The sequence below is a fragment of the Nothobranchius furzeri genome, chromosome 14, assembly GCF_043380555.1.
Source record: "Nothobranchius furzeri strain GRZ-AD chromosome 14, NfurGRZ-RIMD1, whole genome shotgun sequence".
NCBI lineage: Eukaryota > Metazoa > Chordata > Actinopteri > Cyprinodontiformes > Nothobranchiidae > Nothobranchius > Nothobranchius furzeri.
In genome coordinates, this window is record NC_091754.1 from 15,039,747 (window position 1) to 15,064,998 (window position 25,252).

A 25,252-nucleotide genomic window follows, 5' to 3' on the forward strand; every position below is an offset into this window, starting at 1 on the left:
GCCTATCAGCTTTGCAGGTGCAAAATAGATTTTGACGACGTGTCAAAATCTTTGGTGGGTTAAAGAGGTGTGCTTCAGGTGGCCGATCTGAAGCTTCTCTAGAACTAAAGAATCACCAACGTGATCTGGTTTTAATGTTCTCATGTTATGATTGTGTAGCCAACCAAAGGTTGACAAGTTTGGATGTTACCAAGAATCTCAGAGACGCACGCCTTCTTTGATCCGGAGGCTCTGATCTGGGTAAAAGGTTAATTATGTGTCATGGACTTAACTTTACCTTACTTTGTACTTGTGTGAGTGCAAATGCTATGACCTTGTCAAGTAAACATGCTGAAACAATCATTGAGTACAGATTAATGAAACATTTCATTATTTATAATTATTATAAGTAGCAATAAACAAACATTTATTTAATGATTTTCTGGCTTAAGTTTAGGAAGTTCATATTTAATTTTAAAATCTTCTTCTTGAAACGAGGAGGTTAGATAAAAGGGTGCTCTGCGAGGGACCTTGGAAAGAACAGGATGTCAATTTTATGATTCCAGGATGTCAACAAGCAGTTCAGGATCTTGTGGCTTGTTGGCAGCTAGAATATAAAACCCACACCATAGGGTTGAATTAGGTCTGCAGATGACCTGTAGGTCATCTGCAGGTGAACACTGACATTTGTGGACATTACAATGTCTCACTTAGCAGTTGACTCTTGTTGGCATTAGTTCATTGTTAGCGCTAGCTACAGCGGGCTACTGCAGGGTTGTTTAGGACAGTTGTAATTCCGTTTTCAACCAGTAGGGGAGAGAAGCAGGAAACTAAAGTGTTGCTTTAAGATCATAAACAATGTGTTTACATTGAAAACATCAAAGAACTCACCCACGAGCTTGCAGGAGATTCGGGCCCAAGTCAGCTACGTAACCACCGCCTCGGTAGGTCTCCAGTCTGCCCCAAAAAGGTCGATTCCTGAGTTCGGATTGCGTCTGGTACTTCCATGGTCTGGATGTGCTTGTAGAAATATTATCCAACAGGGAGTGGTTCCACCCTGGTTCATAGGACCCCATGTCCTCCATCTCCCATGAATACACAGCATTGCAGTTTGACACAAATGTTAGCATAGAGCCTGCAACCTGACAAGAATTCTTCTGGACTCTCAGCTGACGAAGACGAGCGTTCCCCACCAGCTTGGACTTTCCATCGGTAATAAATCCTGAGTAGGAACATTTTACAGTTTCACTCTAATCATAGACTTTGTAGATTTATATCATTTATATCATTATATCACTCGCCACAAAGTTAAATCCAGTCATTTTCATTCTGCAAGCCAAGTGTAAAACTCTTGCTTGGTTTTGGTAGTCCACAATGATTACAAATATTTTCCTTCATATACACGTAAAAAATGTAATTTTTAAATGTGCAGTTACAATATAACATGTAATTGAGCTGAAAATCCCATAACGTGGGATTAAACAATCATTGGGATGGATTTCTACCTTGAAATTCTCCAAAAAGGTTTGGGAGTAGTGACGTGTTGGCCCACATAAACACACCCTGAGTGCTCACGCTGTCCGGAACATTTTGCGTGAAGCTGTTGATGATGTGCTGATTCAGGAAGAATGCGTTGGGGTCTTTTTGACCAAAAGCTACCAGCAGCAACATCCACATGAAGCCCAAGTAGGCTGGAATACAAAACCCAAAGTAAGAATTGAACTATCCTCAACGTGCTGGTGAAAGTTCTCAGTCATCCAGGTTACAGTAATCCAAAGGGGTTCAAAGGAAGTTTTGTTTCTCATCCCAGCAGTTTTGTTAATTCTCACTGAAATATGGGAGAGCCACATTTATGAACTGTAGCTGTCTATTGTTGCTTAAAGAGCTGAAACTACCTATGAATAACCCCCTTCCCTACCCCCTGAGGAGTTGTTGAAGTCATTATGACGTATTATGTGAGCATGGTTGTTTTGATTAGATGTAAGATGGTGTGACCTGGACTCAAACGGTTTTTGAATTAGGTTTAAAGTTGCATTGTTGGTGCTGGAAAGGTGAAGCCTGAGGTCTCCTCTTCTGCTGAATGTTTTCCAAGTCAGAATTGACTAAGCTCCTGGGAGGAGGAGCGAAAGGTCTTCAAGAAACCAACAAAGTCCAGTTTGACTTCATTCGAACCCCTTTGGATTTTCCAGAAATAACTTTTATTTTATTTTATTTTAACCACCACCTGAATAATATGTCAAGAAGCACCCTGAATGTGTCAGTGCGTCTGACTGGCTTTGTTTGTTTTCTTATTCTGAATGTGCTTATGTGATGCAACAGTTACAAACTCACTTAAAATCTCTGTAAGGAGAGCAAATGCCTTCTGTTCCAAAATCTTTTTCCTTTTCATTCTTTCAATGTCTGCAGGAGGAGGTGGCTCATACAAGGAGCCCTCCCATCTCCTTGTGTGTTGGTTATTTTCATCACCTGTGGACGTTTCTCAGCATTTGATCATTTTTCATCACTTTTACAACATGGTTTCTTTTTTATTTAGGTTCAAGTATGAAGACATTACCTGGAGTTTTTTCGCTTTTCTCAAACACCACATTTTGAAAATCTTCCCCCTCAACTTTCTTGATTACAAGTGCAAAGAATACTGCGAGACAAATCACCTGTTTTGCGAGATGCAAAGAGGTGCGAGAAGAGTAAAAATAATTTAAAGTCATACTAGGTGTGGATAAAGACCAAAAAGTACATGCTCTTACCTTTATAGGCTGGATAAGGAGAAGACTATGAAAGAAAGAGATGACCATGGATACCAACCAGCTTATGGAGCGCTCCTTTCCAAATTTCAACCCGTAGAGCATCGTAAAGTACCCTGCTATAACACTGGTTCCGATCACCAGCAGCCAGCCGACAAAGATAAACCACCAGGGCAGACATCCCTGATGACTCACTTTCTTATTTTGTTCTAAATGGTCAGAAGTGCAATCTGCAGGAATGGACCTGCAAATAGAGAGCAAAAGGAGACTTTACCTGATAAAATGTGATCATGGCTTTGACTTCTGAAGAAAAAAAAGCATCAAATACTCTAAATGAACAAAAAGCAGAAGCCTTTACTTCTGGTGTTCCTCCTGGTTGATGGGGTTGGATGTGAAAAGATGGTCTCTAAGGATGCTCTTCGTGTTCTGAACTCGCTGCAGAGTCTGACAAAACCCGTCTGGGTCGGAGAAGCTGGAGGTGTCCAGCTGATTCATTTCCCCTTCCAGGCAGCCCAGCTGTTTGTACAGCTGTTGCGTTTTGTTGCTCTGCTTTTCAATGCCCCTGACTAAAAAAAGACACAAACCCACAACTTAGTGGACATAATTTTAGCTGCTTTCAGTCTCATACTGTAGAAAATCCACCTAATATTCTTTTTTTCTTCATTTATCATTTACATATTATTTAATGATTCATTTACCTGTCAAAAACCACAATCGTACCTAATGAAGAGTAAAACCTGATGATTTAGCGTTTTATAAACAGTATGAATATGATTGCTTCAATAGAACACACCTGGTAGCTTAGACTGTGCATTTGACTGGGTAGTAGCTCTTATTCTGTAGTTCTGTTTAATAAAACGCTCTACTTCAGAAAGCAGAACGTTGATTTCAGACTCTTTTCCAAACTTGGTGCGTGGTATGTTGCTTTTTGTCGTCTCAGAGAACGACTGGACAATTCTTGTAATATCCTAAACGAAAACAGGATGTGAAGCACACGCAAAACATAAAAACGGAAAAAGTGTTTGATATTATAAATATTATGGTACTGGCTGATTCAAGAGCACTTGCCTTTAAGATATTGTCTAACTCGGCATTTCTAGCAGTTTTGGAGGCCTTCAGAGAGGAAACGGTGAGCAAAGCGCCCTCACGCTGAAGGTTTTTTGTTTTCTTGGTCTTGCTCTGGCAACAAGGCATCTGTCGTGGACGAGTGTTTCTGAAGATTCCGACTATGATGAGATTTATCGGAAACATGATGAGGGAACTCTCAAGTCCAACCATGAACTGCTGCCAGGTGAACTGGAAGTGACCTGAAAAATGTATATCCGACATTCTGAATCATTTTCTTAAATTTGGAATCAACTGTAAATAAATAAAAAATCAAGTTTACCCAAGTCCATGACCTGTTCGGACGGGTCAGTGGGGATCCCATAAAACATGAGGCTGGTCAGCATGGTGCACAGCAGCAGGGAGAAGCAACAGGAAACTCTTTGCACACAAGTAAAAGTGCTGTTCGGTGGACGAAACATCACAGAGAACCACAGGTGTCCATCACTGAAATCCTTTGCTGTCTTCATGAAGAACAAATTACTGGGAGGCAAAAAGTAATAAACATTTTAAGTCCCAAACACCCAATTAGTGGAGGATTAACGTGATTACTGAAACTACAAAGTTTGGAAGAGCTCAGAGTTTAGGCTTTAGCTGTGGGATCAAAGGGAAAAGAAGAAATTTCTTATTTAATTATTAAAATAATCGCATATTTAATTCAGAGAGAACATTTGGGTGTATCCTACATGGATTTTGTGCTTCTCAGCAGCAAATTCAAATAAGAGCTGAAACTGGACAAATGTACTGATTTAAATGTAATATATTATCAGAATGAAATGCAAACTACAGAATGAAATTGTTTTTAAGTTTGCACCACAGCAGCGGAGGGGAGGATCATGTTTGCAGCGTTTCAACCAACTTCTCACAGGAAGAGTTCCTCCTCTTCAGCCTTGCTTTTGCATCCCATTTGCATTTCATTTGAACTCACACTATTCACATTCAAGAGGAAATATTTGTTTAGGTTTCAAATTCAATTTTCAGATCCTAACAGCATGCTTCCATGTAATTTTGCTGTTCAGAGCACCACTTCATCCCTGCCTCACCTGAATGTCTTCAGGTCCGTCTCCGTAGAAGCAGGAAATATTTGATCCAAGGAGCATTCACCCATGTCAATCGCGAGCCAAGAATTACATAAAAAGATCCATTTTTCATCTGTCTGTAAGTCCTGGACCATAATGTTCCCCACAAACCTGGAGAAAGGAGAAAAAACATATAATTTATTATTAGTTTTTAAGTTTGTGCATGATTTGTTCTCTTTCTCACCTGCAATGCATAATAAACACTTATTCCCAATGTATTAAGTGTTACCATTTTAATGTTAACACCTATCAACTATTAGCCATTTCTTGTAAATTGGCACCAGTACATTTATTTTCTAATTTTCACATGTTTTTGTTTCATACCAAGCAGAATGACTCCCTGAGTTGTTGTGCCACAGCCTGATGCCCTGCAGCTCTCCTAAGCAGTGAGGGGAAGCTAGCAGAAACAAATCCACCGCACCTCGCTCAAACAATGGCTTCTTTGGATCAGAAAGGTGGTGGGGCTGACTGCTTCCTTCTGCACCCAGAAGAGTCACAACAACCTGAAACAATATGGTGCATTAAAACAAAAAAGTTTAAAACAAATGAGTTGTTGAAATCTTTGATGTGACCAGTTTGAACATAGAAATTGAGCTAATTAATTTGGTTTGAACCCTTAAAAGGGACATTTCACCCCAAAGTGATATTTAGTCTGTTGTCATATTCCCCAGAGTTTGATAAGTGGGTCAAAGCATTCTGTAACCAGTCTAGACATTCTCCTGATCTACCAGTACTCTGTTAGCGTTAGCTTAGCGTGAACAATGTAAGTCAATGGTAACAACTAGCACTGCTGTAAGCCACCGCTACAAGGCACAAGGATGTGATACAGCAGTGTGACATGTGGCAAACAGTCACTTTCGAGTTTACTGTATATTACTGAAAACATTTCAACCTAATAGCTGCGTTTACATGAGCCAAATTTCGTCAATCCGATTGAAATCTTGGTTGATCGGAATTTCCGAATCTCTGTTCACATGGACACGAACTGAAATGATCCGATCATGCCGTGCGTACATGTGCACCAAGCATTTAATCCGATTAAATAGGTTGAGAATGCACAGAGTTGCCTTTCCCGAAAGAAAAATTGTAAACAAACGCCATGAAACGAAACGAAAAATGTAAAAACAGAAAAAACTATTCTTCCTGCTTTCCTGATCCATTTATTCAATTTAATACTTTTATTTAGCTCATAGAAGTTATGTTTTCTTCAGTGAATAACTGCAGATATATGCTTTGCTGCATTTTATTGTTGATTAAAATAAGGGAGGGTTATGTTTTTGCCTCTTGATCAGCTGGTCCGCGGGTCTGAAGTGACAGCTGTGCTGTTGCGCTGCGGCACAGAGCGGGGGTGGGGGGTTAGACTCATGTTTTATTACTGAGCTCTGTTGTAGCTTATTATTAATAACATGTGACAATCAGCTGAAACTGTTGAGAAAAATCTGTTCAAACAAAATGTTCAGAAAGTTTAGAAGCCTGTGTTCATCATTAACGAACCGCATCTCAGGTCATCTGCGTTTACGTGCTTTTAACGAACACGGACTTTACTGTCGTCCAGAGTATTTAACCGAGGACGTTTTCCTACCCAACATCAGCCTCCAATCAGGTCTGTAAAACCCAGATTATCCTGTGTTCTTTACAAGCGAGTCTCCATCACCTGCTGCAGAAGCTGCTGCGTTCAAAGCTGACAGAAACGGGGATCCGTGCGCTGCAACCCCCGCAATAAACCTGCGTATTTCCAGTACAGATTTGAACATGTTTGTCGAATGATTTGTGCAATAATCAGATTTTCATTTTACTTCCACAAAATGCAAGTTCTGAATTAAATATTACTGAAACGGGGACGGCTTGTCGTCGGATTTAAAAGCCGCCGCTCGTTAATTACGCCGTCATTTTTGAAGTCAGGCAGTCCAAATGACAGTGGCGAGGCCCCCTCGCTGTTGCACACATGCGCAGTGGGCATTATTTTACCCCAACAATCCGAATGGCTGTGTACGTGCGCGTCAATCGGAATGAAGAACGGAATAAACCACCTCTCTCAATCGGACTGAATTTTCAATCCGATTGGGCCGAATCGGATCAGAATATTCCGATTGACATGTTTACATGCAGAATTTTCGATCTGATTGGGCATTCAATCCGATTAAATATGCGCATGTAAACGTGGCTAATGACAGCTAACTGCCAGTTTTAGGACAGCAGTGTTGTGTCCTTGTGCCTTGCAGCGATAGCTTACAACAGTGTTTTGTTGTTTTGTAGTCTTAAGTAAAAATTGGCTGCTGTAATTCCTCCGCGTTTGTTATTTCAATTTGCAGTTGATGTGATTTTTGAGGTCACCAAGAGAAATTAGAATCATTAAAACATTATTTTCTTGACTTTCATATGAAATGCTAGTTGTTACGTTTACATTATTTATGATAAGCTAAAGCTAACAGAATACTGCCAGATTAGAAGAACTGGGCTGGTTACATAATGCTTTTCCCCACTTACCCAACTCTGGAAAATATGGCAACAGACAAAAATTTGACTGAAATATCCCTTTAATAAAGGCAGAATCACATGTTTAAAGTTTAAAATTACATCAACTCATTCCATGCCGTAGTTCTTTTTTAAAACACAGAGCGGTTTTGTTTACCTGTTTTCCCGCTACGTTTTGTTTGCGGCTGCAAACTTCCTCAGGTTGTTCAAGCAATGCCTGAGGAAGTTTGCAGCCGCAAATGAAACGTATAGCGGGAAAACAGGTAAACAAAACTGCTCTGTGTTTTAAAAAAGAACTACAGCATGGAATTAAAGATACAACACAGCAAGAACACACCTAAGACATCAACTCATTTCTGTTTCAAATTAGTTCTTGAAACCAATGTGATAGCTGCATTATCGACCCTCCTTTTTCACCCCCTCACCAAAAGATCAATCAGTGTTTACCCTTTTGTTTCAGTTTCAGATACCCAACAGCCCCCTGATGGAAAATCTGGTCCCTTTAGTTCTGAAAAGCTTGGCTGTGTTCTACAAATAGAAGCAGGCAGATGAAAGGACTGCTGAGAAATTGAGTGGGCGGCCTGATATTTAAGAAACAGAAGCTAAGGAGAGTGGAAGCAGAGCTTCATGAGTCGTGAGCAATGAACTGCTGCTCAGATATTTTTTTGGGTGCAGAAGATTAAGTCAATTTTTCTGTTCTTGAGAACAGAAAAAAATGCTCATGTCATACATTTTTTTAAAGTTGCATATAATTGTGTATAATTTCCTAAAAGATTAAAATGCCATGATTTAAAAAATATCTCTCGTTCATACATGTTTTCTAAATTCTGGTGAAGAATCCAAGACCATTAATTAATTAATTAATTTAATATTATTCAGATATTGAGATGTACATTTTTGGGGGATCTTCTTGCTAATAGCATTTAGCCTGCACTGCCCCAGTCCATCCATTCATTTTCATCCACTTATCCGGGGTCAGGTTGCGGGGGCAGCAGCCTAAGCAGAGAGGTCCAGACTTCCCTCTCCTCAGCTACTTGGGCCAGCTTCTCCGGGGGAATCCCAAGGCGTTCACTGGCCAGCCAAGAGCCCCCTCAACTGGCTCCTCTCGATGTGGAGGATCAGCAGATCTACCCCTCCCGGATGACCAAGCTTCTCACCCCATCTCTAAGGGAGAGCCTAGACAACCTGCAGAGAAAACTAGTTTTGGCAGCTTTTATCCATGATCTCATTCTTTCTGTCACTACCCAAAGCTCGTGACCATAGGTGAGGGTTTATCGAACGGGAAATCAAGAGCTTCACCACTCTCTTATGCTCCCTTCACCACAACAAACTGTTACAACACCCACAGTACTGTAGACTGAGCACAAGTCACTTATCCAATTTTTTATTTCCAGCTGGTAAGCAGCATCGTTCCCCGGTCTGACTTCCCAGGCAAACAGAATACAGCATTAATGCGTACCTGAGAGGAAGTGGATGCACCCATACGACGTCCAGTGCAAACACTCAACAGATAGAAATAATTGTCCATGGGATCATTATCTTCTAGCACCGTTCCCTTCACCTGTTTGAGACAAACAAAAATATTAGTCTCCAATTCATGTATCCATCAAGATTCTTTTATGGAGTAAAAATCTCAATAATTATTTTCTAAAAAGGTGTGTTAACTGAAACAAGGTAGTGTGACTGACCGCATGTCGAAATTGGTTTACTTTTAGTTTTTTAAGTATGAGAAAAATATTTAATATTTTATTTTTCGATGTCTGTTATGCCTTTTGGTCGAAAGTCAGTAGTTAGTGCATAATCTGATTAAGTTACATAAGCAAGGTGATAAATGAGTTCAAAGTTAAGAAATGTGTGATTCATGCTGAAAACTGTTAAAATGTGTGGGTTTGAAATTTGCTCAGAGTGAGACATCGTTATCACAAGCGATCTTTGTATTGTACGTGCGGAAATGGGAGCGAGTGAGCGCTCCGATCATTCACTTATCTTTGACGTTTTTCTCCGCGAATGCTGTGAAAAGTGCTTCGGCAGTATTAAAACAGTGAATAAGTCCATGTACACGCTATAAGGCCTAGTCCACACATAGCCGGGTTTCTTTTAAACGAATATCCGCCCCTCCAAAAACTTGCATCCACACCACCTCGTTTAAAAAAAAAACTCTGTCCACACGTACCCGGATAAATACGTTGTTAAGGACATGCCAAACCTGTAGGCGGCAGTACTTCCCCCGTTCTTAACCTCGTCCTTCGTCTGTGGTCTTCCGCAAGGAGCAGTAATTCCGCTTGCAAAAACAAACAAGCAGAAAGCGCTTGGACAATTGATAAAGTGAGCGCAGCTCTGAGGGCATCCATGCTGTCGGCTAGTGTAAACACAGGTCGCACACATGATGTCAGCATTTTTTTGTCGCGGAAAGTGACGTTGCGGACCTTAAAACTCCGGTTTTGTCTGTCCACACGCAGACACCCAAAACGGAGAAAACGCAGATCTTCACTTTGGCCGGAGTTTTTAAAAAGATCCGTTTTCGTGTGAAAAAACTCCGTTTTCGTGTGGATGACAGGCCAAAACGTAGAAAAATATCTACGTTTTGGCAGATCCCCAGCTACGTGTGGACAGGGCCTTAGTGCCCTACACGCTTGTACCTTGGGAAACGTTTGTCTTTGTAAGTATTAATGTGTTCAATAATAACTTTTATATGTGTTTACATGGAGTGAACTGTGATGCTAATGTAACGTACGTGTTAAGCTAGGCTAATCTTTAAGTTCTCATTAAGATGTGTTTTAGCAAGCAATTTATTTTCACTCTCTGTATGTTTCAGTTACAAATAAGAAATAGCAAGGAGAAGCCTTGAGAGAGATAAGGCTTAAAAAGATCTTCAGTAAAATCAAGAAAAGCAAGCCTTGTGTGGCGATCTCGTCTATTTTGTTCGCTGGCTGTCTAGCTTCACATGGTCACGTGTCGTGAGGGCAGCACAATGTCTCTGGAATAAGATGGAAAGTCTCTTCACCTTGCCTGTGTCTTGGATGTCCTTTCTCCGTGCCCACACAACCACTAAGAGATAGGTCACAAAGAGCGCACCGACGAAGCACACTACCACAGGGTTCTGAGCAAAGGTTGCAAAAAGCTGAGCGGTTTGAGACGGGTCAACAAGATTTGGTGTCACAAAGAAAGAACTCCCAAAAAATGTGAGGTGGTTGCAGAGGCACTGGGTGACAAATGGTGTAGTTTTTACACCAACCTAGAAAGACAGTCGCTGTCATTTTCATACAAAATTCATACAACTTGATTTCCATCAACTACCTACTTTGCATCCAGAATCTTTCCAGTCCAACTGTGTTTCATTCCAAAATTTGCACGAGGATGTGATGGGAGTGATCGATAATGTGGCATTGATAGATTTGATACCTGGACCTACAATAGGCCTCACCACAAGATAATATGTTCCAGTGTTTCCTTTTAAACTTGCACCATCAAGGATCCACGTGTACCGCTCCTCTATGCCACACAAACACATATTTCAGATAAGTGAAAAACAATATTTGGATCATATTAGACAGATTAAAAATAAAGAGTACCTTGTGTAGATCCCTGCAGAGGCATCTGAGTCATTGCTATATAATTTGAATCCGTTGGGTAATTCCTATAACCAAGCAACAGTTTGAAGGGTAAAGGATCCATTGAAGGCACCATCTTTGAAAGATAAAAAATAATGTTGTATCAGACTGCATAAGACCAGTTTTTCCAGGTTACATTTCACTCTTATCCCAGTAGGGCTAGGTCGTCACATATCTAGGGTTATAGCCAGTTTTCCATGAGCACGACTCAGCCTGAGACTGTTCTGTACAGCGTGGTGCGAGTCCGCTCATCATCTGAGTGTAATTTTGTTTCCATGCCAGCTCCATGACAGAAAGTGGGTGCGCCCCTCATAGGCACAGAGGGAGTAAGAGGGGGACCCGCAGCACTCTTGGGGGGTGGGGCACAATTTTTACTCATGACAAAATAACATTACGCCAGGATCACATCAGCTGAAAGGCCTTCTTTGCCGACCCGACTCAGCCTTGCCAGGTACCTCAGTGGAGCAAGGACTAAAAATTATGGAGAAAGTCGAGGTAAAACACAGAACCGTGCCCATGGAAACTGGTCGGTCTGAGCTGCACTGGTCCAAGTTTCTCTGAGTAGTGCTCATGGAAAACTACCTTAAGTGTAAGCACATCAACTCCACCTTCAAAAGCAGCGTGCTGTCAGCTGAAGGAACATCTATGGCTGTAGTGCTGTAGTTCCTTAGATCCAAAACCGAAGTGTTCACCTGTTCTCCAGCAGGTCTCGGCAACAGAATCTATGGAATCAGCTAGAGTTCAGAGAATTTCAGCCACAGGGAAATTAAAACATAGGGGAAGTAGAAAGTTTTGTCTTTCTTTAACAACCACCGCGTCCTTTTTAAATAGTTGTCATAAAAAACAGTTTTCCTCATCCCCGGCTGTGCACCATTGTACTCAAACCAGCTGACTATGAGTTAAAGTTATACTTACAAGAGCAATAGCATAATCACGAGATTTGCATAGCAATTTCAATCCTTTATCTACAAGCTCTCACCATTCAGAAAACGTTTTCCCAACGTTGTTCAGCCTCTCTTTCGGTTGGACATAATTTTTCACTTTTGTTTTTCATTGGATAAAGGTTTTCTATAATTCTTTGGAGGCTTTGCCATGACGAGAACTATACAATACGCCAACCATCTTGGTGATGTCTGTTCTGATGTGTAAACACTGATTGCCATAAAGCGTTGATGTTTCTCACAAGATATGTGGCCTTGCAAGACTTCAGGTCACTGGTCTGTAGCTGCAAACATGGTATTCTCCCACAAGGAGCAAAGGGAGCTGAGATTATTCACTCACCCTGTAAAGGTCATTTTAGCACCTACTGCAAAAATATGACAAAGCTACCTTTAAAGCTGCTTTAGCGAATCAACAGAACAAGCTAGGTTTTTAACGCAAACACGGACACGGAACACTCACCCCTCTCCTTGGGTATCTTCCCTGACACGCTTCTGCTGGAATCAGAAGCCCGCAATGTCAGAGGACATAATATAGTGCTAAACACCAGTCACTGTCTTTTGTTGTTCAGGACTTAATCCCAATTCTCGCACTTCGACCCTTGCACCCTTAAATTGTGTGTTCCAGTCCAGGAGTGCGAGTGTGTACGGTGTCCCACTCCTCAAGTGCGGAAAGTGACCACACCCCTTTTGCACCCTGAAGCAGCACTTCCCAAGCCCGAATCGATGCAAACTTGGGTGAAGTGCGTTACTTACAATCCATTGCTGCATTGAAACTTTGAGAAGAAGGTGGAACAATGGCTTAAAATATGTATTTTCAAACAAAATAAGTTCATTTTAAAACATTTAATGATATTTATTCATGCTCTGAAAGTTTGACTCATTTAATGTAGACAGCAATGACTGTTAAGTTTGTCAATTGTTTCTTTGAAAGTTATCAATAAAGATTTTTTTAAGTAGCACAAACAGTGATCGGCATCCTGGGATGCATCGTAGTCGATGATGCAACGGTCAATGTCCTAATTCTGCAATTATTTGGACACTCGTGTACTACAAACTAAAGCCTTACTGGGCAGTTCCTCCAACCACACTTCACAGAAGACTGTAGGGCGCAGAGCGAGTATTGGGATCGGTCCTTCAAATGGTCTTTTTTTTCTTTTTGGGACTCTGGAAGTTTGTCCTAAAGTTTAAGTGGTAGCAGCTGGATGTTTGTCCTCTGATAATATTGAGCTGCGAACCTCTCACACCAGTGCTGTTCTATTGCTAAATACGTGAGTGTGGAGGATCCAGCGAAGTGCGGCTAATTTTCTCAAGTGTTCAATAGACATAACCAGTTTCGATTTTTTACTCATAAGGTTTTAATATGTGTAAGCAAACTAATCTCTAACCCTGTGACTGGTTTCTAATGCAAAAAGATGAATTGATGCATATAATTCATAGACATCTAAGCTAAACAAACCATATGTTTGGCTACAGAACACGTTTTTCTAACAAATTCTCCCTTGAATAAATGTAGGCAGTGAGGAGCTCAGCTATAAATACAAATCAGCAGAAATACAGTGTCCACTTCACATCAACAGAGATTATTTATTTTTTTATGATTTATTTTTTACACTGCGACTAATTTAGTCAGCTCCATCACTTAATTTTTGTTGAAAATGAGGCCTCTATTTTGCAGAAATGGATGCGTGTGAGTCTGGTTAGAAAATAAAAAGATGCAACTGAGGCCGCACTGACCTCAACATCTTCACTTAAGTTCTCCACGGGGATACCGGATCCATCTATTGCTGTGAGCGACAGACCACCTATTAGTCCGCTGATGTTCCCTCTCAGGTTCCAGGAAAATGGGTTTTTATCTAAACTCAGCATCTGTGGGAGTATTTAAAGAGAAAAGCTGAACAGACACTTCGGAGAATTGAGAAAAACTTCGATGCAACATGACTGTGTGAAACACCTGTACTTGTGTTCACTCACAGACACACACAGGAAATTTTGACTTACTCGAACATCCACTGGTTCCTCTGAGGGAAACATATCAACTGGTAGTTCTGGCAGAGAAAATGTTGGGTAAGAAGTGTTGGCAAAGCCTATACGTTGAGAACTCAAATTGCCCAGTGTGACTCTGAGAAAAGATAATCAGACAGTATACTTTTATTTGTTGTTTTTTTAGCCAATTTACTCATTTTACATGACTTTATAATTTATTCCTTCCATCTAAATTATCAGGAACCCCTTGATTCAAGGAAAAAATGAATGTGTAGTTTTTATCGTTGTCTGCGAATTAACTTCAAACCGGAACATTTTTGGTGAATAATAATTTGGGAAGATACCATACCAGCTTAGTGGAGCTAGTGGTAGAGTGTCCACCCTGGGACTGGGATATCAGTGTGTGTGTGTGTGTGTGTGTGTGTGTGTGTGTGTGTGTGTGTGTGTGTGTGTGTGAGACAACTATGGGACTACAATCTTTAATTACAACTCCGCCTCTCCTGGTTTTGACTACTGGTTTCTTGACTTCTGCGCATTCTGGTCGCTTTGGGGCCACGGAGCGTTTGCCTTGGACAGTTTGATGTCGCATTTCAGAGTGTGAACAACCACACAAAAAGTCAGATTTGCTCAAAAAAATAATTCGGAATTGAGCATCACGTCCTGCAGTGTGAATGTAGCCTAGTCTCAGTGCAACGCCATGTTAGATGCCAGGTTTCCTTCTACACGAGCCCGTGAGGACTAAATGCATTTACGGATTTGTAACAAACTGTTACAAACTCTTTGCCATTCATAAACGTTGTTTTACACATTTACCTCTTCACCAGGGTCCGAAATTAACGCTCGCCACTCGCCAAATGCGAGCAAATTGCTCCATTTGGCGAGTAAATTTTTGAGCTCTATCTGCCACCTGGCGAGTAAATGTTTGCACCAAATTAGTTATGTTTATCAGTCATCTCCCATGGATTTCTGATACTCCTCGCGCCTGCATGCAACGTACACAAACGTACGCGAAACGTGAGCACCTTATCCAACGTCATTTCCACCTATCCCATTCAATCAGTTTATCAAGTTAGCAGTTAGCTTCGTGTTAAAACTAGCGATGAAATGTGGCGGTGTTTAACTGGAGTCAGCCAGCCTTCCAAAAGAAAACTCGTCGAACTGGAAGAAAAACCACCAGGACCAGTGGCAACCAGAAGATTTTGTGAAAAGTGGCGAACCGGAGATGGCGGAGTCGTGAGACAATGGCTACATTATGATGGCCATGTAGCGTTGCTGCCTTTCACAGACAACTGTCCCTCGGCATTCTTCAAATATCCAAAAAATGCCCATACTTCCGACTTTGTCTTCTTTGAGGGATAATAAATGTCCCGAGTGCTGCCGTCTCCTCCTCTGGCCATTATTTCAGCTTTAGCTTAAAGAAAGTTTTGGTCGTAAACAACAAAGTGCTCATGTGCCGCCGGCAACTTCAGCAGATGATACGGTGGCTGGTAAGGGTCACCGCGCCTACACCACAGCCACGGTAATCCACCAAGATAATATATATATTTTTAAAAACAAGACGGTTATTATTATTGTCAACTTTTTTACCGTGGTTTACTGCTACACTGGTTTCCGTGACAACCCTAGCCCTGACAACACTTTCAGATACTCTCATGGTGCAGCTGTGTTCTCCAGAGATCAAGGACTATGACCCAAATGAGGCTGTAATGCTTTGGCACAAAGACGGTGTCAGAAGCAGGAGGCCAGACTTCATGGACAGAGAAAACAAGGAGTCTGACTAGATTTCAATGAAAGAGTTCATAAAAACATCTCTAAAAATAAATAAATAAATAATAAAAATGACAGAGTTGTTTTTCTTATTAACTGATGTTTTAATTATTTTGTCACTCAGTTTGGAATCAACATAATATAGAATTACATGCTTTAGGTGGATCTAAATCATTTAGAATTTTGGCCGGTAAAAAATATGCTTGGCCGGTAGATTTTCATCATCTACTGGCCAACTTGGCCGGTGAGTAAAAAATTTTATTTCGGACCCTGCTCTTCACTCGTTGTCAGTGTTGAAAGGGAGTCTGATGTGCTTGTCATTTTGCTGCAGGTTGCGCTCCCAGGGACTTTTGACCCTAATGGCTGTCGTACGCCAACACAAAAATACTGCTTGCTTGCAATGATTTAGGTATGTAGTGCCCTCCATCGCCAGGGAAAATGCACACAGTCACTTTATTTATTTATTACGGCACACAATTTCATTTGTTTACCTTAAATGAGTGAACCACACCTTTAATGACATTCAGAAAAAGGTTCAGAAGCTTTGTCTGAAAAAAATACTTTTAGATGATGTTTCAATATAAATTTACTTTTAAATAAATGTTATTCTGTGAAGCCCTTTGTGATGTTTTTTTCCCTGAAATGTGCAAAAAAAACTAACTAGTTTTATAAATTCTAAATTGTTGAACACTTGTACTCTGGCAGTGTTATTTGATGAGTAATATATATATATATATATATATATATATATATATATATATATATATACACAGAGAGAGAGAGAGAGAGAGAGAGAGAGAGAGAGAGAGAGAGAGAGAGAGAGAGAGAGAGAGAGAGAGACTTAAGGGTTTTAGCAGTTGCTGGTAAATAGTTCTTTTGTGCCGATTACGTGTACAAAGAGTAAAGTTTAATAAAAACTGTTTATTGTTTTTTGTTTTTTCAGAGCTTTTAGTGGATTTAAAACCTACCTGTTTACATATAAGCCAATGTGGGGTTGTGCAATTATGGTTGGTCCTTCATTGACCGTCTTCATTTTCAAGAGTGCACTTTGTAAGTTGTTTAGAGCCTCCAGGACAGTATCAGAGGTGTTTTGCTGTAAAAGAAACATTTCACAATATCTAATTCATACAGTGGTTGATTTGGTAAAAAAATACAGACAACACTGAAGAAAGTATCCGGACTGGATGATGCCATCTGTAATCATTGCATAAAGAACTGATCAATGAAATGATGAATGTAGTCACTTAAGTGTATGTATTAAAAATGCCAGATCTTCCTTTGAGATGTAAATTCCAACAGCAAAGGCTTAGAAGTTGGTGACTCACATCCGAAGAATACTTTAAGATGTTGCTCAGGCCTTCCATAATGATGATGGCTGCAGTGATCACTTCTTCCTCATCGGATGAGTTCACATTCATGTGTACAATAGACAAACTGAGGTTTGAAAACAATTTGGAGGCAGAAACCTGAAGGAGGGAACAAACTCACAGTCAAAGCAGCGATCCAGAAATTATTTAAAGAGACTCCGACATGGTCTGATATTTGTGTGAGATCAAAATGCAGTTAATTACCTGATCAGACTCCCTCAGTTCATTGCCTTTCTCGGTTAGAGCAGTGAGTCCTCTGGCTAACACCTGAGTCTCCTGGGGGGTGCTAGTAGGAACTTTATTTACTGTGTCAATCATTATGTCCAACATTTGTTCTCTGAGCTTTTAGAAGAGAAAATTCTATATTTAGTGAATTATTTTAGCTGTCACAAGGACATATTATTGTAAAAAATGCAGGCAGATGTTTTAGTTTTGCTTTTTAAGGAAAAGCTGCAAAGCTGCAGTCCTGTTGGTAAGCAAACCTGCAAATCCCTAACTCCATCAAAGAAAACTTCTCACGACAAAACAAAAATAACAACCAAACAGGTCACGAGTTTTAGCAATAACTTAAATTTAGCTTAGTCCAGACGAGTGCCCAAAGCTCATTAGTCAGGGAAACCTTCGAATAAACCATGTAGAACTTGTTGGTTGTCATAATTATTTTGTTTGAGAAAATAACAAAGCCAACGTATTGCAGAAAATAATATAAAAAGTAATAATTGGCATTAAAGGTGTGGTTCACTTTTTTAATCAATACATTTGTAGGAAGGAACACATTATAAATCATACTCTGGTGGAAAAAAGCTCCAGTTTGCCTGTTTCAAGGGCTAGAAGTGAGCCACATCAAAGTTGAGTTGAACATGACGCCTGAAACCCCCCCCCCCACCCCCCCCCCCACCCCCACCCCACTGCCTCATGGAGTCCTATTTCCTGATATTTGGAAATCTTGCCTCGGATTGGCTAACAGCACTGCCACGCCTTTTGACAGCCAAAAAAACCTTATTACTCAGGCTTTTATTGATTCTGTTGATTTTTATCAATGTTAATTTAATGTAGCTTTGTATTTATGCTTCTAGGTCTCTGTTTTATTGCTTTCATGGTAAATTGTACTGATTTTACTTCTGCAAAGTTTTCTTTTTTGCTTTAACGCATTATAGGTTGATGATAGCCACTTTATGGAATCATTATGATTGTTTCATCACGTTGTGAAACAGGTTGTGATTAAAACTTTGAACGGTGCTATAGAAACTTACTTAAGGCAATGCGACTACCACTGACTCAGTTTGCTGTGCAGCATTTATTTTTATCTCCACAAATAACACAAGCCTGGAGGTGTGTTAATGCTAACAATTAGCTTCTGCTAATCGAGACATTCGCTGCCATTTCCTGGACAATAAAACAACAGCCTTCCTCGTCTCAAATCAATATGAGTGATCCCATGAATGTTAAGTCACAATGTGACGTAGATCTGTCAAACTTTTCAAATCATAGTATTTCACTGTATTTTCTATCAGATGCTAATGCAGGACATAGGTGTAGGAGACTGTTTTCATGTTCAGTCTGCATGAAAAACCCAGAATCAGAAGTAATAATAATTTATTTTTCTAGTGAACCACACCTTTAAGAGCTCATTGGATTAGATTAATTTCTTGATTAAAGTTCTTGAAGTTGAATTGAATTGAATTGATTCTTCACAAATTGGAGAAATGCAAACATCTTTGTGTGGACCTCACTTTTTGCCGGTCTTGCTGGTTTGATGCATCAGATAGGTTGTTCATAGTTGTGGCTACAGAGTTAATGAGTCCTCCTACAGTTGCTCCAGACAGCAGGCTGTCGTTCTTTAACTGGGCCACGACGCTGGACACTTCTGAGCTAAGACCACCAGATAAGCTTGAACTAGATGAAACCTGAAGTAAAAATGAAAAATCTTACAAAAGGGTGAAGAAAATGTAAACTTTAATTTTTTTTAACTTTTGGTGACTCATTTATTTGTTAAATAATGAGTTGATAAGTGAACTAAATATTGATTTTTGTTTTTCAGAAACCTGGCTGCAAAAGGAGGATTATGTTAGTATTACCAATTCACTTCCTTCAAATAATCTACGTTTTGTCTGAGAAGAAACGTCATTAATCCAGCCTTTCCACAGTATGTGTAAGCGGCATGTAACATAATGGCCTCATTTATAGATGAGTTCTTTTCCTACTGGAAGAATTTCAGACGCGTGACCGCAGCGAAAGGTTTGGTGCATAGACATGAATACGTAGAGTCCTCGTTGGGCACTGGAGAATGTAACAGTGCTGCTGCCATATTGGATAAGTTCCTCACTCTCCAAACCCAACTGGAGTCAATGCAGAGCAAGCAACTATGCAGTTTTTTGTACAACCTATGGTTGCAACAACCAAAAATGGATCGTGTGGGATTATTGACCTTTTTAGCCTTCTTGATGGGATTTCATTCTTTAATTTATTTTACTATTTTAAGATTATAACTAATATGCCATGCCATATGTTTGACTTTGTGAAAAATATTACATTTGCTTTTTAGTTGGGTAAACGCCTTCCTTCTTAGAAATAAAACCAATGGGGGTTAATGGAGACCCATTCAAGATGGTGCCTGGCAAATATGGCAGCTCCAATAGGCAGAACCAGTCCACAAGCATCTACATATGATGTCTGCAGTTGCGCACAGATGGTCCCGTGGGGGTCACAAAATCACTGGAGAAATATAAAGCGTGAATCCAGCAGTTAACATGCTAACAAGCACAATTTATTGTGACCTAAAATATTACAGCCAAACTTAATTTAGTGCAAATAGCTGGCTTGAACTGGATCTGAAATTAATTGGACAGGATTTAAGCTTTGCTCTATATTAATCATTTTCTTCACTTAGGTTTTTGTTTGGCATACCTGTACAGTTAAGGTGGTGCTGGCTGAGTATTTGCCAGCATTTGCAGTTGCTGTTATAAGAAGATTGTCACCACGAGGAAGGAATACAGCCTTCACAACATTGTTTTTACTGCAGAGCAGGTTCTTGTCTGAAAGTTTAAACAGATTATAATATTTCAGATTTAAAAAGAAAAATAATGCATGCACATTTGGAAGTACCTACCCCCAGTTTTAAAACAATACAGACAATGAGGACAAGACAATTTAGTTGTGCAATCTATCCGGAAAGGAACAACGATTGTTCCGGTCAGTGGTGATATGACGCAAGATAGACCGTTTGAACTTTGAGTGGTTGGTTTAGATGTTGTCCGCGTAGTTGAAGTTAGTGGGCGTTTTGTGGTTGTAGTTGGACGTGAAGATGTCTTTATAACATAGGTTTGATATAGTAGTTGATTCGACCCTTTTGAGAGAGAAAGAAATGTCATTTGTTTAAATATTACTTATTTATAAAAGGTATATAAAAATCTGTCTATTTTCAGCCAACAATTGATAATATATCAGAAAATTATACAAAACTTTAATACTCACTAGCATAAGTTACCACAACAGTGACATTCCTGTTCTTGGACATGGCAACTGAAATGTCTTTTTTATCCACTTTGTAATTGTTTTCACCATTTTGAGAATTAGTCAGAGGGACTTTCTGAGCATTCTTGTAGCAGTGTTTTGTTGCAGGCTGAAAAGAAAAACACGCATATCTGTTGAGTTGGTTATGTTCTGTGTTAAGTTATAAACAGCTCAGACATAACATCTGTAATGGATATAACCCGAAGACTCAGAAATTCAGCCAAGACAGCAGTTAAACGATTAAAGATTATATTTATTTTAGAATGTGGGGGAATACGGGAAGCGTAGAAAGTTCTGAAAAATATTGCTGGAGTTTCTACTGGCACAAGGCTGTCGATCATCTGGCAGGGAGACAGAGCCTGAGGCCTAGTCCACACGTAGCCGGGTTTTTTTAAAAAACGAATATCTGCCCCTCCAAAAACTTGCATCCACACCACCTCGTTTTTAAAAAAACTGTCCACACGTACCCGGATAAATACGTTGTTAAGGACATGCCAGACCTGTAGGGGGCAGTACTTCCCCCGTTCTTAACCTCGTCCTTCGTCTGTGGTCTTCCGCAAGGAGCAGTAATTCCGCTTGCAAAAGCAAACAAGCAAAAAGCGCTTGGACAATTGATAAAGCGAGTGCAGCTCTGAGGGCATCCATGCTGTCGGCTAGTGTAAACACAGGTCGCACACGTGATGTCAGCATTTTTTGTCGCGGAAAGTGACGTTGCAGACCTTAAAACTCCGGTTTTGTCTGTCCACACGCAGACACCCAAAACGGAGAAAACGCAGATCTTCACTTTGGCCGGAGTTTTAAAAAAGATCCGTTTTCGTGTGAAAAAACTCAGTTTTCGTGTGGATGACAGGCCAAAACGTAGAAAAATATCTACGTTTTGGCAGATCCCCAGCAACGTGTGGACAGGGCCTGAGCTTTGCTTAAAAAGAGTAGCGCACAGGTGCAGCAGGGAGACAGTCAGGCAGGGCTCAGGTGAACTGTGTGAAGCTGATTAGTAACAGGAGGACTGGCAGAAGGAAAAGAAAACAAACATGACAGGCATGGCTGAACAACATGGAATCGTTACAACATCAAAGACTTACATCCCATTGGCTTTCCCCACTTAAGACCTCCATGTACCAAATGATGTTTGTACAAGAGCCTGAGTTACAGTTCAGGATAATTGTTGCATCCTGTTGTCCGTTTCCTTGATTACAGCCACCATGGCAAGAAAGACTATTAAAAAAATGAATAAAAATTTTTAAATATATGAATAATAAACTTTTGTCTCCAACAAAAAATACAACTTTTAAAGAAAAATAAAAAATTTATTGGACCCTGATGTAAGATGTTAAGGTAGTTATTTTGATGACCTGGATAAATGTCAGATAGAAACATTTTCTTTCAAAAAGCAGCATTTTATGGCGATAAATACGCAGACCACATGGAGTTACAAATTATGGAAACATCAAATCAAACACTCAAAATTATGCTCACATCCTCCCAAGGTTGTCACACAACCGTGACATCACAACTGACGACATCAGTTCTGCAGGATGTAATATGCTACGTTAATATGCCCTTTTTGTTTTGATTAAAACATGTAAAAGTGAAATGATCGTCACTGAAGAATTAGATATTTGAGCCTTTGTTACTCATGTTTTTTAAAACTATATTTTTAAAAAATAGGTTGATATCAAAAATACGTTTAAAGAAATCTGACCAAATGTTTTTTGCAAGATTGTTTGTACACGTTTGTCAGTTTTCTCTAAAACAAAAATATATCACTCTGCACATACAGTTTTGTGTTTGCCAAAGTGTAATAAATACTTTTTGGAAATATTAGCAATTTTTATGTAAATTTTTTTCTACATACCTTACTGTATTTGATGTATCCAAGTTGGGATTCACGGTAACACATATTGTATTTGTTTCCGAGTTCTGCCCGTTCCCCTTCAACGTCAAAGAATACAAGTCAAAGTGAAATGGATCTGGCAGGCAACTTGCATCAATGACTCGCTCTGGATCTGAAGATCGGCCATTACAGTTACCATTGTTACCGCTGTTGCCAGTGTTTCCGTTGTTGCCGCTGTTGCCACTGTTGCCATTGTTACCGCTGTTACCAGTGTTTCCTCTGTTACCATTGTTACCGATGTTACCATTGTTACCGATGTTGCCAGTGTTTCCGTTGTTGCCGCTGTTGCCACTGTTACCATTGTTACCGCTGTTGCCAGTGTTTCCGTTGTTGCCAGTGTTGCCACTGTTGCCATTGTTACCGCTGTTACCAGTGTTTCCGCTGTTACCATTGTTGCCGCTGTTACCATTGTTGCCGCTGTTACCATTGTTGCCGCTGTTGCCACTGTTACCATCGTTACTGCTGTTACCAATGTTTCCTCTGTTGCCACTGTTGCCACTGTTACCAGTGTTTCTGCTGTTGCCACTGCCACCCCTGTCTTGGAATAATCACAGAGTTATGCTTAAACTTACAAATAAAATTCCATCTGTGTGCACGTCTTGTAGCTATTTTTTAAATTAATATTCATATTACATTTTGGAAATGACCAGAAAATTATGAACGTAAAAGTGAGATTGGAGCAAATAATTTTGTTTTCTTATGTGTTAAAGCATTTGAGTTAATGTATTACATTACTTTAATGCAAATCAGCTGAGAGTTCAAAATAAATAGAAATGTTTGAATGACATATTTTATTTACTCTGAAATAATTTATGTTAAAATCTCCTGGGTATTAAGAGTCAAATACAAATATTTACATGTCATTCATTTACAAAAGTCAACACAGAAGTTCAGTTGTAAAAAAATAAACTTCAATTACCAGTTTCTCCAGTTATTAAATTACAATTAACATCACCCAAGGTCAAAGTTCAGCACCTTTTCTTTAGCATGCAATTGATCAGAGTTCAAATTTTCAGTGAAACTTTGGTGTTTAGCATTTCACGTTTAATGTGTGCTGCAAATTTGCACTGCAAGTCTGATGCTTTAAAGGTGTGGAACACTGAAAAAACATTTTTGTTTATTATTTCTGATTTTAATGAAAATAGTTTCCTGCAGTGGTGCAGTGGTTAGAGCTGTTGCCTTGCAGCAAGAAGGTCCTGGGTTCGCTTCCCAGTCTGGGATCTTTCTGCATGGAGTTTGCATGTTCTCCCTGTGCATGCGTGGGTTCTCTCCGGGTACTCCGGCTTCCTCCCACAGTCCAAAAACATGACTGTTAGGTTAATTGGTCTGTCTAAATTGTCCTTAGGTGTGAGAGTGTGTGTGTGTGTGTGTGTGTGTGTGTGTGTGTGTGTGTGTGTGTGTGTGTGTGTGCATGATTGTTTGTCTTGTGTGTCTCTGTGTTGCCCTGCGATGGACTGGCTCTCTGTCCAGGATGTACCACGCCTGATTGCCCATTGACCGCTAGAGATTGGCACCAACCCCCCCACGACCCTACGTGGACAAAGCGGGTTCAGACAATAGATGGATGGATAGTCTCCTGCCCCCATCTCCTGCATTAGTTTGTTGGACAATAGACGGCGAAATGCTAGGATTTGTAAGGCCTGACACATCTATTGGCGCTTCCAAGTCAGGACCAGAATGGACCGGAGTGGGTAGCTTTTAACGTGTGTTTATCTAGGTGGCCTTGTATTTTTCCATGCTCAACCAGACGGTTTTTTGGCTCACATACCATGGAGGTCTGCTTTGAAGCTGACCCGGTCCAACACACCCACTTCCAACTGATTGGCTGGCTCAAATACACACCTACCATTAGAAGGAGCCTCCGAATGGTGGATAGAATCAAGAAGCGGGAGCTTCCTGCATGCTCGATTCCTTATCATTCTGGATACTGAGAAGTCAATGTCACCTCTGACTGAAGCTGCGTCTCTCCCCACTGCTGTGAGGAATGTGTGCGTCAGCATGCGCACACACATGCATATGCATGTGTCTCTCCTGCCCACTGCCGTGAGCTTTTTGCTTTCACATCTTTCACTACATTCAGCTAATTTGCCAGTTTAGCTTAGTTTCAGCTTCACTTAAGCTATTCAACAACTTCGGCAATCAGTTACCAATTTTAGCATAAGCTGCTAATTTCACAGTTTAGCTAAATGTAAAGAATAAACTGTTAAACTTGTCCAACTGAAATAACACGTGTTTAGACATTTTAGCTGCCCAGATTGTTATACAATGTTGTACAGATTTCAGTTTTTTGCTATTTAGGATTATTTTTCTCCATTCGTCACTTACTTTTTGTGCTTCATTTGCTTGTTGGTGATTTTTGCTTCTACATTTCAACACATTCAGCTCATGTTGACAGTTTTGCTTACTTTCAGCTTCAGTTCAGCTATTAAGCTGATTCAGCTAACAGTTTAAGCTATCCAGCATTCAAACAGCATTTCTGCAAGAAATGCTATTTATATAGTTATTAACAAATTTAAAGCATTTAAACTTAATTGTACATAACTTAACTAAACAAATGAAAATGTTACGAGACTTACCAACTCCCCAGTCATATGTTATACTGCCAGCTAGTTGGCCATCTACTGAAAGTGTGATGGGTGTATTTTTGGAGTTTACAGAATTCGAAGGCACTGCTTTGATGGACCATGTAGACCTCACAACTCTCACATGTCCTTTCCTCTGAAATTAGACACAATATTAATAATTATTGTAAAAACACAAGAAAAATGAGGAAAATACACTGATTGGTAGTGTTTACA

The 25,252-nt window shown here is 40.0% G+C and overlaps 1 protein-coding gene across 2 annotated transcripts in view; it reads right to left on the reverse strand.

The window, feature by feature from the left end:
* LOC107390174 (polycystin-1-like protein 2) overlaps positions 1-25,252 on the reverse strand; it is a 67,102-nt gene that overhangs the window by 15,650 nt on the left and 26,200 nt on the right. Inside the window, exons 10-37 of one of the 2 annotated variants that reach the window (XM_015966739.3) lie at positions 25,031-25,172; positions 22,416-22,992; positions 21,643-21,775; positions 20,522-20,669; positions 20,157-20,393; positions 19,955-20,082; positions 18,781-18,954; positions 17,252-17,389; positions 17,006-17,146; positions 16,649-16,773; positions 13,929-14,049; positions 13,665-13,796; positions 11,598-11,711; positions 10,951-11,065; positions 10,680-10,870; positions 10,383-10,613; positions 8,838-8,939; positions 5,228-5,406; positions 4,868-5,014; positions 4,108-4,307; positions 3,789-4,027; positions 3,514-3,688; positions 3,079-3,286; positions 2,724-2,964; positions 2,534-2,630; positions 2,311-2,445; positions 1,485-1,670; positions 871-1,201 (exon numbers count right to left, since the gene is read on the reverse strand). In XM_015966739.3, the coding sequence (XP_015822225.2) occupies positions 871-1,201; positions 1,485-1,670; positions 2,311-2,445; positions 2,534-2,630; positions 2,724-2,964; positions 3,079-3,286; positions 3,514-3,688; positions 3,789-4,027; positions 4,108-4,307; positions 4,868-5,014; positions 5,228-5,406; positions 8,838-8,939; positions 10,383-10,613; positions 10,680-10,870; positions 10,951-11,065; positions 11,598-11,711; positions 13,665-13,796; positions 13,929-14,049; positions 16,649-16,773; positions 17,006-17,146; positions 17,252-17,389; positions 18,781-18,954; positions 19,955-20,082; positions 20,157-20,393; positions 20,522-20,669; positions 21,643-21,775; positions 22,416-22,992; positions 25,031-25,172 (5,087 nt within the window). Of the gene's footprint in view, positions 1-870; positions 1,202-1,484; positions 1,671-2,310; positions 2,446-2,533; positions 2,965-3,078; positions 3,287-3,513; positions 3,689-3,788; positions 4,028-4,107; positions 4,308-4,867; positions 5,015-5,227; positions 5,407-8,837; positions 8,940-10,382; positions 10,614-10,679; positions 10,871-10,950; positions 11,066-11,597; positions 11,712-13,664; positions 13,797-13,928; positions 14,050-16,648; positions 16,774-17,005; positions 17,147-17,251; positions 17,390-18,780; positions 18,955-19,954; positions 20,083-20,156; positions 20,394-20,521; positions 20,670-21,642; positions 21,776-22,415; positions 22,993-25,030; positions 25,173-25,252 lie in introns of both variants that reach the window. The other variant, XM_054747057.2, reaches the window with a different exon arrangement.